Raw genomic sequence first — 12,254 nt, 5'->3', positions numbered from 1 at the left:
GAACGTTTTGATGTTCGAACGGAGTTTCTGCGATGTTCAATGTGGGAGGAGAAGTGACGCAAAATAACCCAGCGGAATAATAAATGATTTCAAGCATAGCATAACAGATAATGGATAAATAAATAATTATCTCTGATATTTGTATTGTTGTTGAGAAAAATGAGTTAAGACAGATAACAAAGCCTCCTGTATCGCTCCGTTGCTAGAGCTAGCAGCGCATGTCCCGGGGCTTGGTGTCACATTTGCCTCATGTTATCATCTTGATCTCTAAAATAAAGGCACTGTTTCTCTCAATTGAAATGCCATAAAATGATGAAGTAATTCATAACCATAACTCGAAAGCAATTGAAAATAACCAAGGCTTGAATAAAAAGAAATACCCTTCTGATGTTTTATGTCAATGGCACTGAAAGCCAACAGAGCCACAATCCACAACGCGTTCACTGGGAACTACGCTTTAATCGCACATACAGTATCACATGCATTTTTGTGTGCTTAATAGAATAAAACTCTGCTTCAACAGCGGTTTTTGTTTTTAGAAAATGTTTTTTAAAACACCTGACGGTAGAGGCCAAAGCTTTGGTTCTAAGAGCGGGGGGCCGGGGTTAAACACCCAAGGGTAACATGGGTTGTCTTTGGCTATGCTCAGTCATTTTTTATTTAAAGTTATCTCTATTTCAAATAACTCATAATATACTTCATGAGATTAAGACCATAACTCCGGGAGATGGTGGGAATAAACAACAGAAATTAAATACAAATATTGCATAAGCATGCATAGGACATTCAGCACAAATATTCCACAAAAATTAAATAAATATTGAAACATAGGAAGTTAAGTAAAAATGTTCAAAACATTTAATAAAATAGAATAAAAGTATTATATGAACTGAAGAAGTTAGGTAAACATGTCCAAAAAACATAAAATAAACACTACAATATACAAAAACATCTGCATACCAGTCTAAAGGTTTAAAATATTATTTGTTGTTGGGTTTTTGAAGAAACCTCACATTTGTCCATGAACTGACCACCCACCCCCCCTCCCTCCCCTGCTTTCTGTAGGGTGAGAGGAAGACACGAAGACCCAACATGGGAGTAGAGATTGAGACCATAACTCCGGGAGATGGTGGGAATAATCAACAATTTCATAGTAATTATAATAAACTCCCATAGTGTTTGTCTCTTTATTTCACTCCCGTTATTCTCCTTTATATTTACAGGAAGGACCTTCCCGAAGAAGGGGCAGCGCGTCGTGGTTCATTATGTCGGTAAGAAATGTCGTAGCTTTTGGGATAGAAAACCGTTAAAAGCGGTCAGGAAGTCTGCTTTTATTGAGCTGAATTCAGGAACAAGTATAAAACTATTTAAGCTAACTAACTGGTTGATTTTGCTGGTTAGCATTGATGCTAACGCTTAATAACATGTTAGCCAACTGCTTGGTGTGTCAGTAGGGCTAACGCTATCTAGCATTGATGCTAACGCTAGATTCCATGTTAAACACATTGCTTGTTCTGTCAGTTGCGCTAACGTTTCCTAGCATTGATGCTAACGCTGAATTCCATGTAAAACATATTGCTTGTGTCAGTTGTGCTAACACTACCTAGCATTGATGCTAACGCTAAATGCCATGTTTGAACAAATTGCTTGTTGTCAGTTAGGCTAACAATAGCTAACATGGTGCTATCGATGGGGCTTTACTTTGATTATTTACTAAATAGTTTAAATGATTATACTTTTATATTTTTAAGACCGGAGCATTGGTGGAGCTAACGGTTAGCTGCTGTCTGTCAGCCCTAAAGCTGACGTGAAGCTAACCGGCTAACGCTAGCCCCCAGTGACCGTTATGAAGCTACTTCTTCACCAGAGGTGGAAGAAGTACTCAGGGTTGTACTTGAGTAAAAGTAGAAGTACCAGAGTATAGGAATACTCTGTTTCAGTAAAAGTCCTGCATTCAAAATGTTCCTCAAGTAAAAGTAGAAAAGTATTCTCATCAAAATATAGTGAAAGTAGCGACAGTAAAAGTAGTCATTGTGCAGATTGGTCCATTTCAGAATAATAGATATGATATGTTTTATAATGATTGATCATGAAAGTGTTCTCAAAGCTGGTAAAGGTGCAGCTAGTTTGAATGACTTTGTATACTGCAGGGTAGCTGGTGGATTTACTCCAGGTGGAACTAAAGTCTGATTTAACACATGGTTATATTGATATATATTGATATTGATAATTCAGACATTAATGACATTAAATGTGATTTTTTTTATTGTCAGGCACACTGGCAGATGGGAAGGTGTTTGACTCCTCGAGGTCCCGGGGGAAACCGTTCAAATTCAAGATTGGACACCAGGAGGTGATTCGAGGCTGGGAGGAAGGAGTAGCGCAGGTGAGGAGCTGTTTTTTTTTTACTATAAATAGCTTTATCACTAGAAATGATACATGCTTGATCGTGCAGTTACTCACATAACATGTTCACTGCTGTGTGCATTACTTCATTTAGTTACAGACACCGTATCTCTAAACAGAATTGCACTTACTTTCTATATCATAAGTAAACATTTGCACACTTCTGCACAAAACAGTTTGTCCCTTAATTAATACCTCCTTTTATTTTTTTATATGTTCATTGTTATGCACCAATAAGGCCAGCCAGGTCATTGTGAAAACCTTGAATGAATATGTTGTTAATTCTCGGTCTAATTCAGGATTATCAATCAGAGCGGTTTTGGGAGCTGCAACAAGTAGTCTATTGATAGATATACAACTGCCATCCGTCAGAAAATGCTCAAGCCTCTTAAATATGGAGATGTGCTGCTTTCCAATAATTTGTATCATAATGAAAGTGAATATCTCTGGGTATTAACCGTCAGATTAATCTGTAAATACAATATTAGTTTGTGTTGTTTTTACGCTGCTATGGACAGTCTTGCACTAATGTACATTTCCCAAAGATATTGAAGTGACTGTTATTTCCCCCCCCCCCACCAGATGAGTGTGGGTCAGCGGGCGAAGCTGATTTGCTCTCCGGACTTTGCGTACGGCACCCAGGGACACCCGGGCATCATCCCGGCCAACGCCACGCTCACCTTCGACGTGGAGCTCATCGGCCTGGAAGCCTGAACTCTGCTCACTTTCAATTCCACTCAAAATATCAGGTAAGAAGTCCATCGTTATTATAATCCACGGTGTGAGTCCTACTGCGTGGATTTAAAGGGGACCCATTATGCAAAATCCTCTTCTTCATGTCTCTTCTACATCAACATGTGTCCCCTCTTCTTCATGTCTCTTCTACATCAACATGTGTCCCCTCTTCTTCATGTCTCTTCTACATCAACATGTGTCCCCTCTTCTTCATGTCTCTTCTACATCAACATGTGTCCCCTCTTCTTCATGTCTCTTCTACATCAATATGTGTCCCCTCTTCTTCATGTCTCTTCTACATCAACACGTGTCCCCTCTTCTCCATGTCTCTTCTACATCAACATGTGTCCCCTCTTCTTCATGTCTCTTCTACATCAACATGTGTCCCCTCTTCTCCATGTCTCCTCTACATCAACATGTGTCCCCTCTTCTTCATGTCTCTTCTACATCAACATGTGTCCCCTCTTCTCCATGTCTCTTCTACATCAACATGTGTCCCCTCTTCTCCATGTCTCTTCTACATCAACATGTGTCCCCTCTTCTTCATGTCTCTTCTACATCAACATGTGTCCCCTCTTCTCCATGTCTCCTCTACATCAACATGTGTCCCCTCTTCTTCATGTCTCTTCTACATCAACATGTGTCCCCTCTTCTCCATGTCTCTTCTACATCAACATGTGTCCCCTCTTCTCCATGTCTCTTCTACATCAACATGTGTCCCCTCTTCTCCATGTCTCCTCTACATCAACATGTGTCCCCTCTTCTTCATGTCTCTTCTACATCAACATGTGTCCCCTCTTCTCCATGTCTCTTCTACATCAACATGTGTCCCCTCTTCTCCATGTCTCTTCTACATCAACATGTGTCCCCTCTTCTCCATGTCTCTTCTACATCAACATGTGTCCCCTCTTCTCCATGTGTCTTCTACATCAACATGTGTCCCCTCTTCTTCATGTCTCTTCTACATCAACATGTGTCTCCTCTTCTCCATGTCTCTTTTACATCAACATGTGTCCCCTCTTCTTCATGTCTCTTCTACATCAACATGTGTCCCCTCTTCTTCATGTCTCTTCTACATCAACATGTGTCCCCTCTTCTTCATGTCTCTTCTTCATCAACATGTGTCCCCTCTTCTCCATGTCTCTCCTACATCAACATGTGTCCCCTCTTCTTCATGTCTCTTCTACATCAACATGTGTCCCCTCTTCTTCATGTCTCTTCTACATCAACATGTGTCCCCTCTTCTTCATGTCTCTTTTACATCAACATGTGTCCCCTCTTCTTCATGTCTCTTCTTCATCAACATGTGTCCCCTCTTCTCCATGTCTCTCCTACATCAACATGTGTCCCCTCTTCTTCATGTCTCTTCTACATCAACATGTGTCCCCTCTTCTTCATGTCTCTTCTACATCAACATGTGTCCCCTCTTCTTCATGTCTCTTTTACATCAACATGTGTCCCCTCTTCTTCATGTCTCTTCTACATCAACATGTGTCCCCTCTTCTTCATGTCTCTTTTACATCAACATGTGTCCCCTCTTCCTCATGTCTCTTCTACATCAACATGTGTCCCCTCTTCTTCATGTCTCTTCTACATCAACATGTGTCCCCTCTTCTTCATGTCTCTTCTTCATCAACATGTGTCCCCTCTTCTCCATGTCTCTCCTACATCAACATGTGTCCCCTCTTCTTCATGTCTCTTCTACATCAACATGTGTCCCCTCTTCTTCATGTCTCTTCTACATCAACATGTGTCCCCTCTTCTTCATGTCTCTTTTACATCAACATGTGTCCCCTCTTCTCCATGTCTCTTCTACATCAACATGTGTCCCCTCTTCTTCATGTCTCTTCTACATCAACATGTGTCCCCTCTTCTTCATGTCTCTTCTACATCAACATGTGTCCCCTCTTCTTCATGTCTCTTCTACATCAACATGTGTCCCCTCTTCTTCATGTCTCTTCTACATCAACATGTGTCCCCTCTTCTTCATGTCTCTTCTACATCAACATGTGTCCCCTCTTCCTCATGTCTCTTCTACATCAACATGTGTCCCCTCTGTGGAAAGAGACTCTGGAAGTTTCAGGAACAAAGTTTCTCTCTCTTTTGTCCATCTAGAGCAGGGGTGGGGAAAAAGAAGTATCTCAGAGTGAAAGAGTGACTCTGCCTTTTAGTGTCTCTCCGCCCCGTGTTTACATTTAGCCGTTGTACTTCTCAGATGAAATGGCAGTTTAATCAGGAGAGACGGTTCTGATCTAAGAATACATATTTATTGCCAGGAATACACAAATGAATGTGATGGAGTTTTGGCGATTAGGCCCCGTTGTGCAGGAGTATCATTCGGGAGGGGGGAAGCGATCCGATGAAACCCCCCGGGGTCTATACACTAGTGGTGGTGAATGGACAGTTGGGGTCGGTCTGAAGGGGAGGGGCTTAGCTTGACCCTGGTGGTGGTGAATGGATAGTTGTGGTCGGTCTGAAGGGGAGGGGCTTAGCTTGACCCTGGTGGTGGTGAATGGATAGTTGGGTCGGTCTGAAGGGGAGGGGCTTAGCTTGACCAGAGGGACAGAGGGACGGGAGGTGAAAAGGGGGGGAGGTTGCGTCGAGTCACCTGAAATGACAGCTGTCAGAGGGGGGAGAGCAGATTTAAAAGGGTTAGCGGAGCGCTGTGATAGGCTTGTGAGAATAGAGCGAAGTGATTGGTTAACCTCTTAGGCCCCACGGACCCTGTTCCGGGGCCGAAATCACGTAATTTTCAGGAAACAAAGTCTAAGGAACCTTAATATTTAATAAACTATGAATATTTTATATCCATATCACGGGAAAAAACTAATTTAACTCCAAAAAAACACACAATGCTAACAGTGAGCCTCTGAATTAGCCCGGAGCGAAAAATGCTAACCTATTACTGCACCGAAAATCACTCCTAGCTCCCTTATTACTTATCCTAGCTGCACATCCAACACATCGTTTATGATCGTAAAGACACAGAATCTAACGGTGCCCACCTCAACACTGAAAGATACAAACTCGCAACGTTATCAACAAAAACGTACATCAAAACATGTGGCGCTAGGTAGCCCACAACACTAACATGGCTTACCTTGGTTTTGTCTGGTCTAAACTGGTCTTCAATGGCATTAAAACGATAACAACGATGATGTAGTTAATCCATAGGTTAATATCCAATGTGGCTGTGTCCCCTTTGAAATGTTCTGATAATCTATAAGCAATAAAACTGCAATTCCGTTTTAAAATATCAGAGCAGGCCATTCCTACGCTCTGTAGCTTCATTGAATGCGCGAAGACGCCATTGTTTTTTTTAACATGAGTGTGTGCGGGACGATTTCCCTTCGATTCTATTGGCTCTAACGCTCAGAAAGAGATGTCACATGTCAAAATCAAAGAAGGGGGGGCCAGAGATAAGGAAAATCCACCCAAATGGCCCCAGAAGAGTTTTGTTTTTCTAAATCTGTCTAAAAAGGTCAAATATCACTTGTTTTGCATCAATCTTGATACAGGGTACTTATTATATGTTATACTTTGGATTCCTAAAGCTTTTAGTCTACTAACCCATCATCCAAGGTTAGTTTTCACTATAAGTACAACATATCTTTTGGACTGACACTATAATTTACAGTTTTTTACCATGTTCAATCTGAATTTTCTTTAAAATAAAAAACATCTATATTGATTCTGACTTTTCTACATCCAACTCACAGGTTTATCATTACTTTGAGAGAAAAGATGATTAATGTAACCCTTTTAGAAGATATGGTCATTTGTTCTGGGAATGTCATTTTCGAGCCTGAGAGCTGAAAAACAGGCTCTGGGTTTAACAGGTTCATCTGAGGAGTGACGCCCCCGGTCACGTATTGAGAGGAGAGAGAGTCGTGACATGGACAGAGGGAATGAAGGAGTAAAGCAGTCTTCCTGGTTGAACGTGCGCTGAGCTTCATTTGATCTCTTGACATCTATACAGACTTTTTGCACTACTTTTTATTTAGTATTTGATTATATACTTTGCATTGTTGGAGGAGCTCAGGTCAGAAGAATGTCATCGCCATTTCTACACTGCAGCTTCTGAGCATGTGACGAGAGCTTTGAATCTAAATATCGATCTCTCCTCCTCCCCTCCTCTCTCCCCTCCTCTCTTCCTCCTCCCCTCCCCTCCTCCCCTCTCCTCCTCTCCCCCTCTCCCCCTCTCTCTGCAGGTTGACTCCTCTCTCGGGAACATGGAGGAAGGCGTGGTTCCTGCTCTGACCCCATAGGACCTGGGTCTCTTCACCTCTTCTCTCTCCTCTCGTCTAGAAACTGTGTCTTCTGTCACTTGCTTTGAAAACGTTATCCTCCATGTCTATTCTTTAGCTTCCATACAGTAATAACTCATAGCCCCCCCCCCCCCCCCTCCCGTGTTTCGTCTGCTATGTATTTTTACGGTGATGTTTTTTATTTTTGTATTTGACTTTACAAATGGTGTCTGCCACCAGGAGCAGCTTCTAGAGAACACGTGTCAGTCCTGTGGCTCTGTGGCCTTTACAAATCCTATTGATTGCAGGTTAGGAATCGTCTCGTTGAATGTGACACTTGATCACTTAAATTTAAAGTATGAACGGGTTGTAAACATTAGCACGTTAGCTCTTCGTCTGCAGCTTCATTTCTTAATTTATAAGAGTAAAGGACGCTGGAACAGTCGCAGCGTCCGGTCGACGGCTCGTCAAACACCCGGGGAACGTTCGGTTCTTTAAGCACGAACACAAGGCTCTGCTGCAGGAAAGTATTCGGTCTCTGGTTTCAATAAAGGTTTTAAAAGGTGCTGGTTCCCCACGGAGATCTGTGGGCACATCGTGGGGTTTGTGATTATCTTTGTTTGAAGGAGTTGTGTGTAACAAGCTGTGGATGATGTTGTAAAGTTCTGTTCTTTACTCTAAACACATTAAAAGAGTAATTTAACACAAGCTGCTCTTGTTTGTCTCTGTTTGACCTCTTCCCTTCTTATACGTGTTATAGCACACTCAACGCACTTTCATCTGAAGATTATATTATGTCCCAACTAGGGTTGCCAAATTCCGGGAATTTTCAAAGATGGAAACTTTCCATGGGAATAAACTGGGAATTTTCAAGTTGAAGGTTCTTCAAAGGGAACTTAAATATAGTCGGGGAAAGTATGTTTGAGCAGAATCTTGACTAAAACGAACACATTCAAAAGCGACTTCCAATAAGATGCCATTCAAGTACACTTGGATATCCATGCCATTCCTCCATCACATGCACAGAGCACACTGCTTACTGCATGGCTATTGAGACCACACCCCCCACAGCAGGGATGGGCAACTTGGATGGTGGTGGGGGCCACATCGTTTATGTACTCGCCACCAGGGGGCAGCAGATACACTTTGAACACACACACACACATACACATTAGTAGTAGTGGCGGCGGCTCAAGTTGTTTACTTTCATTTCAGCAACGGTCTGCAAACATACTCAACTTTGTGGTTTATCTGAATTCAGTGAGAAGATATTCTTTCTCCCACTTGTCTTGGAAAACACGATTCTCCTCAGATACATGCTGACAGCCGTGCTCAGTGACCCGCTCTATCGAAATCAGTCGGAAGTTGAACGGCTCATTTCAAAATTAAATTATACAATTTGATTACATATCCCTCAATTCCCAGTTAGTTCACATTAATCCCATGGAAAGTTTCCAATATGGAATATTTCCCAGCTTAACTGCCCCTTTGCTACCCTGGTCCAGAGGAAACACTCGGCATATTCTGCAAGATTCTGGGTTTTTCTGTGCCGTTATATTTCCATTGCTTTTCATTAGAATTGGAGGATTAAATCACACGGATAAATACCTTTCCTAATAAATAACAAGCCAGCAATTAAAAATGTTCTTTATTGATTCCTCTGGCGATTAATTTATGGATCATTTGGACATGTCAGAAAATAGAGAAATAAACAGTCCTCTCTGCCCGGCCTCAACCCAAAGATATTTGACTACATTTCTATTTAAAACTAAATAAGCAAACAATGCCATATTGGATATGCTGGAATAAACAATGCTGGCCTTTTGTAAACATTTTTTGTATTATTATCTTTAGGTCCATATACTAAACAACTAATTTGATGGACAGTTATTTGAATGCACAATTAAAAAAATTATGGAGAATCTAAATGTTTTTGAGATATCTTAAAAATAACCCGACACCATTTTGACAGATACAGCTTGGGTGTTTGAGTAACATGTCAGTGTTTGACTCAACAGACACTGATATGGAAAAGCTGCCATACAGATTGAGATGTAAGAAACATTTGGAGTCGTCTCTTCACTTTTCCCCGAACTGTATTCTCTGTATTGGACATAAAAAAAAAATATATATTCTGGAAAATCATTAAAGATAGGGAAGAATGGAGAAACCAGCTCGAGTGCGCAAGAATTTGAAAATACGCAACAGAAACAAATCTGCTCCTTCCTTCAGACTTCCTCACAGAGCCCCTCCTCCAACACACACGAACGCGCACATGACCAATGAGGGCACGAGATAAGTTTGTGCACAGATGGAAGGCTGACAGGCAGGTAGGCCATCCAGTTACTTTAGCCGGGCCGGCTCAGATGATTGGTCGTGCTTTTTACAGTTCTACAGCTTCCACAGATTAGAGCTGAACGATTAATCGATTTTAAATCGAAATTGCGATTTAACATGATGCGATTATCAAATCGCAAAGCCTGCGATCTTTTTTAACTTTTTTTGTTCTTGTGTGTCAGTCATCCACACCAATCAGAAGTGCTGTGCTCCACATGTAGCAGCCATTGTTAACCAATCAGAAGTGGCCCATGATAGAAGGTGATAGACAGATTGATCCAATCACCTGCCAAGTCTTTTTGAAAGTGCCTGCCCTTTCCACATGGCTTCCAATGGAGCTCTCCTAGATGGTTTGGATAAACAAACCATCTGAGTCAGGTTAGTAATGCTCCATCACATGTTTCTATCACAGGGTGAATCTTAAACTGAAGCTTGACTTTAAAGCAACCCAACGGAAGTTTCATGTAAGTTTAGTTCTTTCACCCGTAGCTCGGGCTGCGGGGGTGCTAGAGACGGGAGCGCGTTGATGCAACCTTCCTAGCCGGAGATATGGCCGCATTTTACAATAAACGTCCGTTGGGTCGCTTAAAAACAAATATCGCAAATCGAATCGCAATATCTGTCAGAAAAATCACAATTACATTATTTCCCCAAATCGTGCAGCCCTACCACAGATGACATGTTTTTATGTATTTATTGTCAAAGCATTTAATATATTCATTGCTATCGGGATGTTAAGAGCATTCCATGGAATATAACAAAAAGTGTTTCTGAAGCGAATGACCTACCCCACCTTTAAGAACAGAGAAAAGTGCCTGCAAATGAAGTGACATCGAGCTAATTGAGCATGAAGGCCATTCACTCACTCTCAAAGTGGAGCTAATCGAATATCCTGAGAAGTTCAAACACTATACGCGCTGCTTCCACCATAAATAAAAAACACTCTTTATTTTACATTCCAGTTTGAATCTGCAGATATTCTTCTCACCCAAGCCGCCTCAGAGACCCTTTCCTGAAAGATCCCTGCATGATAAAACACTTCTCTGTTTACACACTAAGGGTGGACTTCTTAAGGAGGCATTTCATTGGACACACAGAGGGACTTGTTTTCTGCACAAACAGACCATCATTATAATAAACAGCAGAGTGAGAGCAGGGGGTAAATCCTGCAGCTGCTCGCATTAGAGAATACATCACTGTGTTAAAACACTTTCCATAAGGTCAGTAAAGAAAGCTGACACTATGTTCTCTTATCTCTGATAGCCTCTATAGAAATATGAGTCAGTACATAAATAAGCACACGGTGCATCCCAGAGGAAGTGAAATGCATATTATTCATAGGCGGTGATGGGGCTCCTGGTGTAGGTGGGGCTCCTGGTGTAGGTGGGGCTCCTGGTGTTGGTGGGGCTCCTGGTGTTGGTGATGTTGGTGATGGGGATCCTGGTGTTGGTGATGTTGGTGATGGGGCTCCTGGTGATGTTGGTGATGGGGCTCCTGGTGTTGGTGATGTTGGTGATGGGGCTCCTGGTGCTGTTGCAGACGGTGCATCTCAGAGGAAGTGAAATGCATATTAATCATATGGATAAATATATGAATGCACTTCTCACATCAACGCTTTCTTTTTAGACATAATCCTGACGCCTTGTTGGCTTCATCTCTGTTTTGTAAATTCAGGATTCAAACTGCAGACTTTATTTATGTTATTCTTTATGTCTAGCTTCCTTAAAACATTTTAATAAGGCGGAACGATTTGCACAAATATCTAATTTTCACCTCCTGGTGTTGGTGGTGGGGCTCCTGTGTAGGTGGGCCTCCTGGTGTTGGTGGGGCTCCTGGTGTTGGTGATGGGGCTCCTCGTGCTGGGGCTCCTGGTGTAGGTGATGTTGGTGACGGGGCTCCTGGTGCTGTTGCAGACGATGCATCTCAGAGGAAGTGAAATGCATATTAATCATATGGATAAATATGAATGCACTTCTCACATCAACGCTTTCTTTTTAGACATAATCCTGACGCCTTGTTTGTTTCATCTCTGTTTTGTAAATTCAGGATTCAAACTGCAGACTTTATTTATGTTATTCTTTATGTCTAGCTTCCTTAAAACATTTTAATAAGGCGGAACGATTTGCACAAATATCTAATTTTCACCTCCTGGTGTTGGTGGTGGGGCTCCTGGTGTTGGTGGGGTTCCTGGTGTAGGTGATGGGGCTCCTGGTGTAGGTGATGTTGGTGACGGGGCTCCTGGTGCTGGCGGATAAATATGAATGCACCTCTCACATCAACGCTTTATTTTAGGATACAATCCTGATGCCTTGTTGGCTTCATCTCTGTTTTGTAAATTCAGGATTCAAACTGCAGATTTATTTATGCTATTCTTTATTTTTAACGTCCTTAAAACATTGTAAAAAGACGGAACAATGTGCAAAAATATGGAATTAGACTTATTTTTGGATTCCTATAAATGTATGATATTAGATTTAAGATTAGACATAGTTTATTGTCTTTGTACAACACATTGCTGTGCACCAAAAT

At 41.7% G+C, this 12,254-nt stretch overlaps 1 protein-coding gene across 1 annotated transcript; it reads left to right on the top strand.

Moving 5' to 3' along the window:
- The first annotated feature begins 1,033 nt into the window (after nt 1-1,033).
- On the top strand, nt 1,034-8,096 carry fkbp1aa (FKBP prolyl isomerase 1Aa). Its single transcript, XM_079675310.1, has 5 exons — nt 1,034-1,129; nt 1,224-1,271; nt 2,274-2,386; nt 2,989-3,155; nt 7,353-8,096. Exons 1-4 carry the CDS (start codon nt 1,093-1,095, stop codon nt 3,118-3,120), a joined length of 330 nt encoding a protein of 109 aa, XP_079531436.1. The 5' UTR covers nt 1,034-1,092; the 3' UTR covers nt 3,121-3,155; nt 7,353-8,096.
- Nucleotides 8,097-12,254: the final 4,158 nt, after the last annotated feature.

The sequence above is a fragment of the Notothenia rossii genome, assembly GCF_949606895.1.
Source record: "Notothenia rossii genome assembly, chromosome: 4".
In the NCBI taxonomy this organism is placed as follows: Eukaryota; Metazoa; Chordata; class Actinopteri; order Perciformes; family Nototheniidae; genus Notothenia; species Notothenia rossii.
Note: the sequence above shows the minus strand (reverse complement) of the source record. Positions and strands in the feature narration are given on the sequence as shown.

Coding starts and splice junctions, on each gene's coding strand:
- fkbp1aa (XM_079675310.1), top strand. CDS start 1,093: ATGGGAGTAGAGATTGAGACCATAACTCCGGGAGATG. Junction 1,272..2,273: donor CGTCGTGGTTCATTATGTCG/GTAAGAAATGTC, acceptor TTTTATTGTCAG/GCACACTGGCAGATGGGAAG. Junction 2,387..2,988: donor GGGAGGAAGGAGTAGCGCAG/GTGAGGAGCTGT, acceptor CCCCCCCACCAG/ATGAGTGTGGGTCAGCGGGC.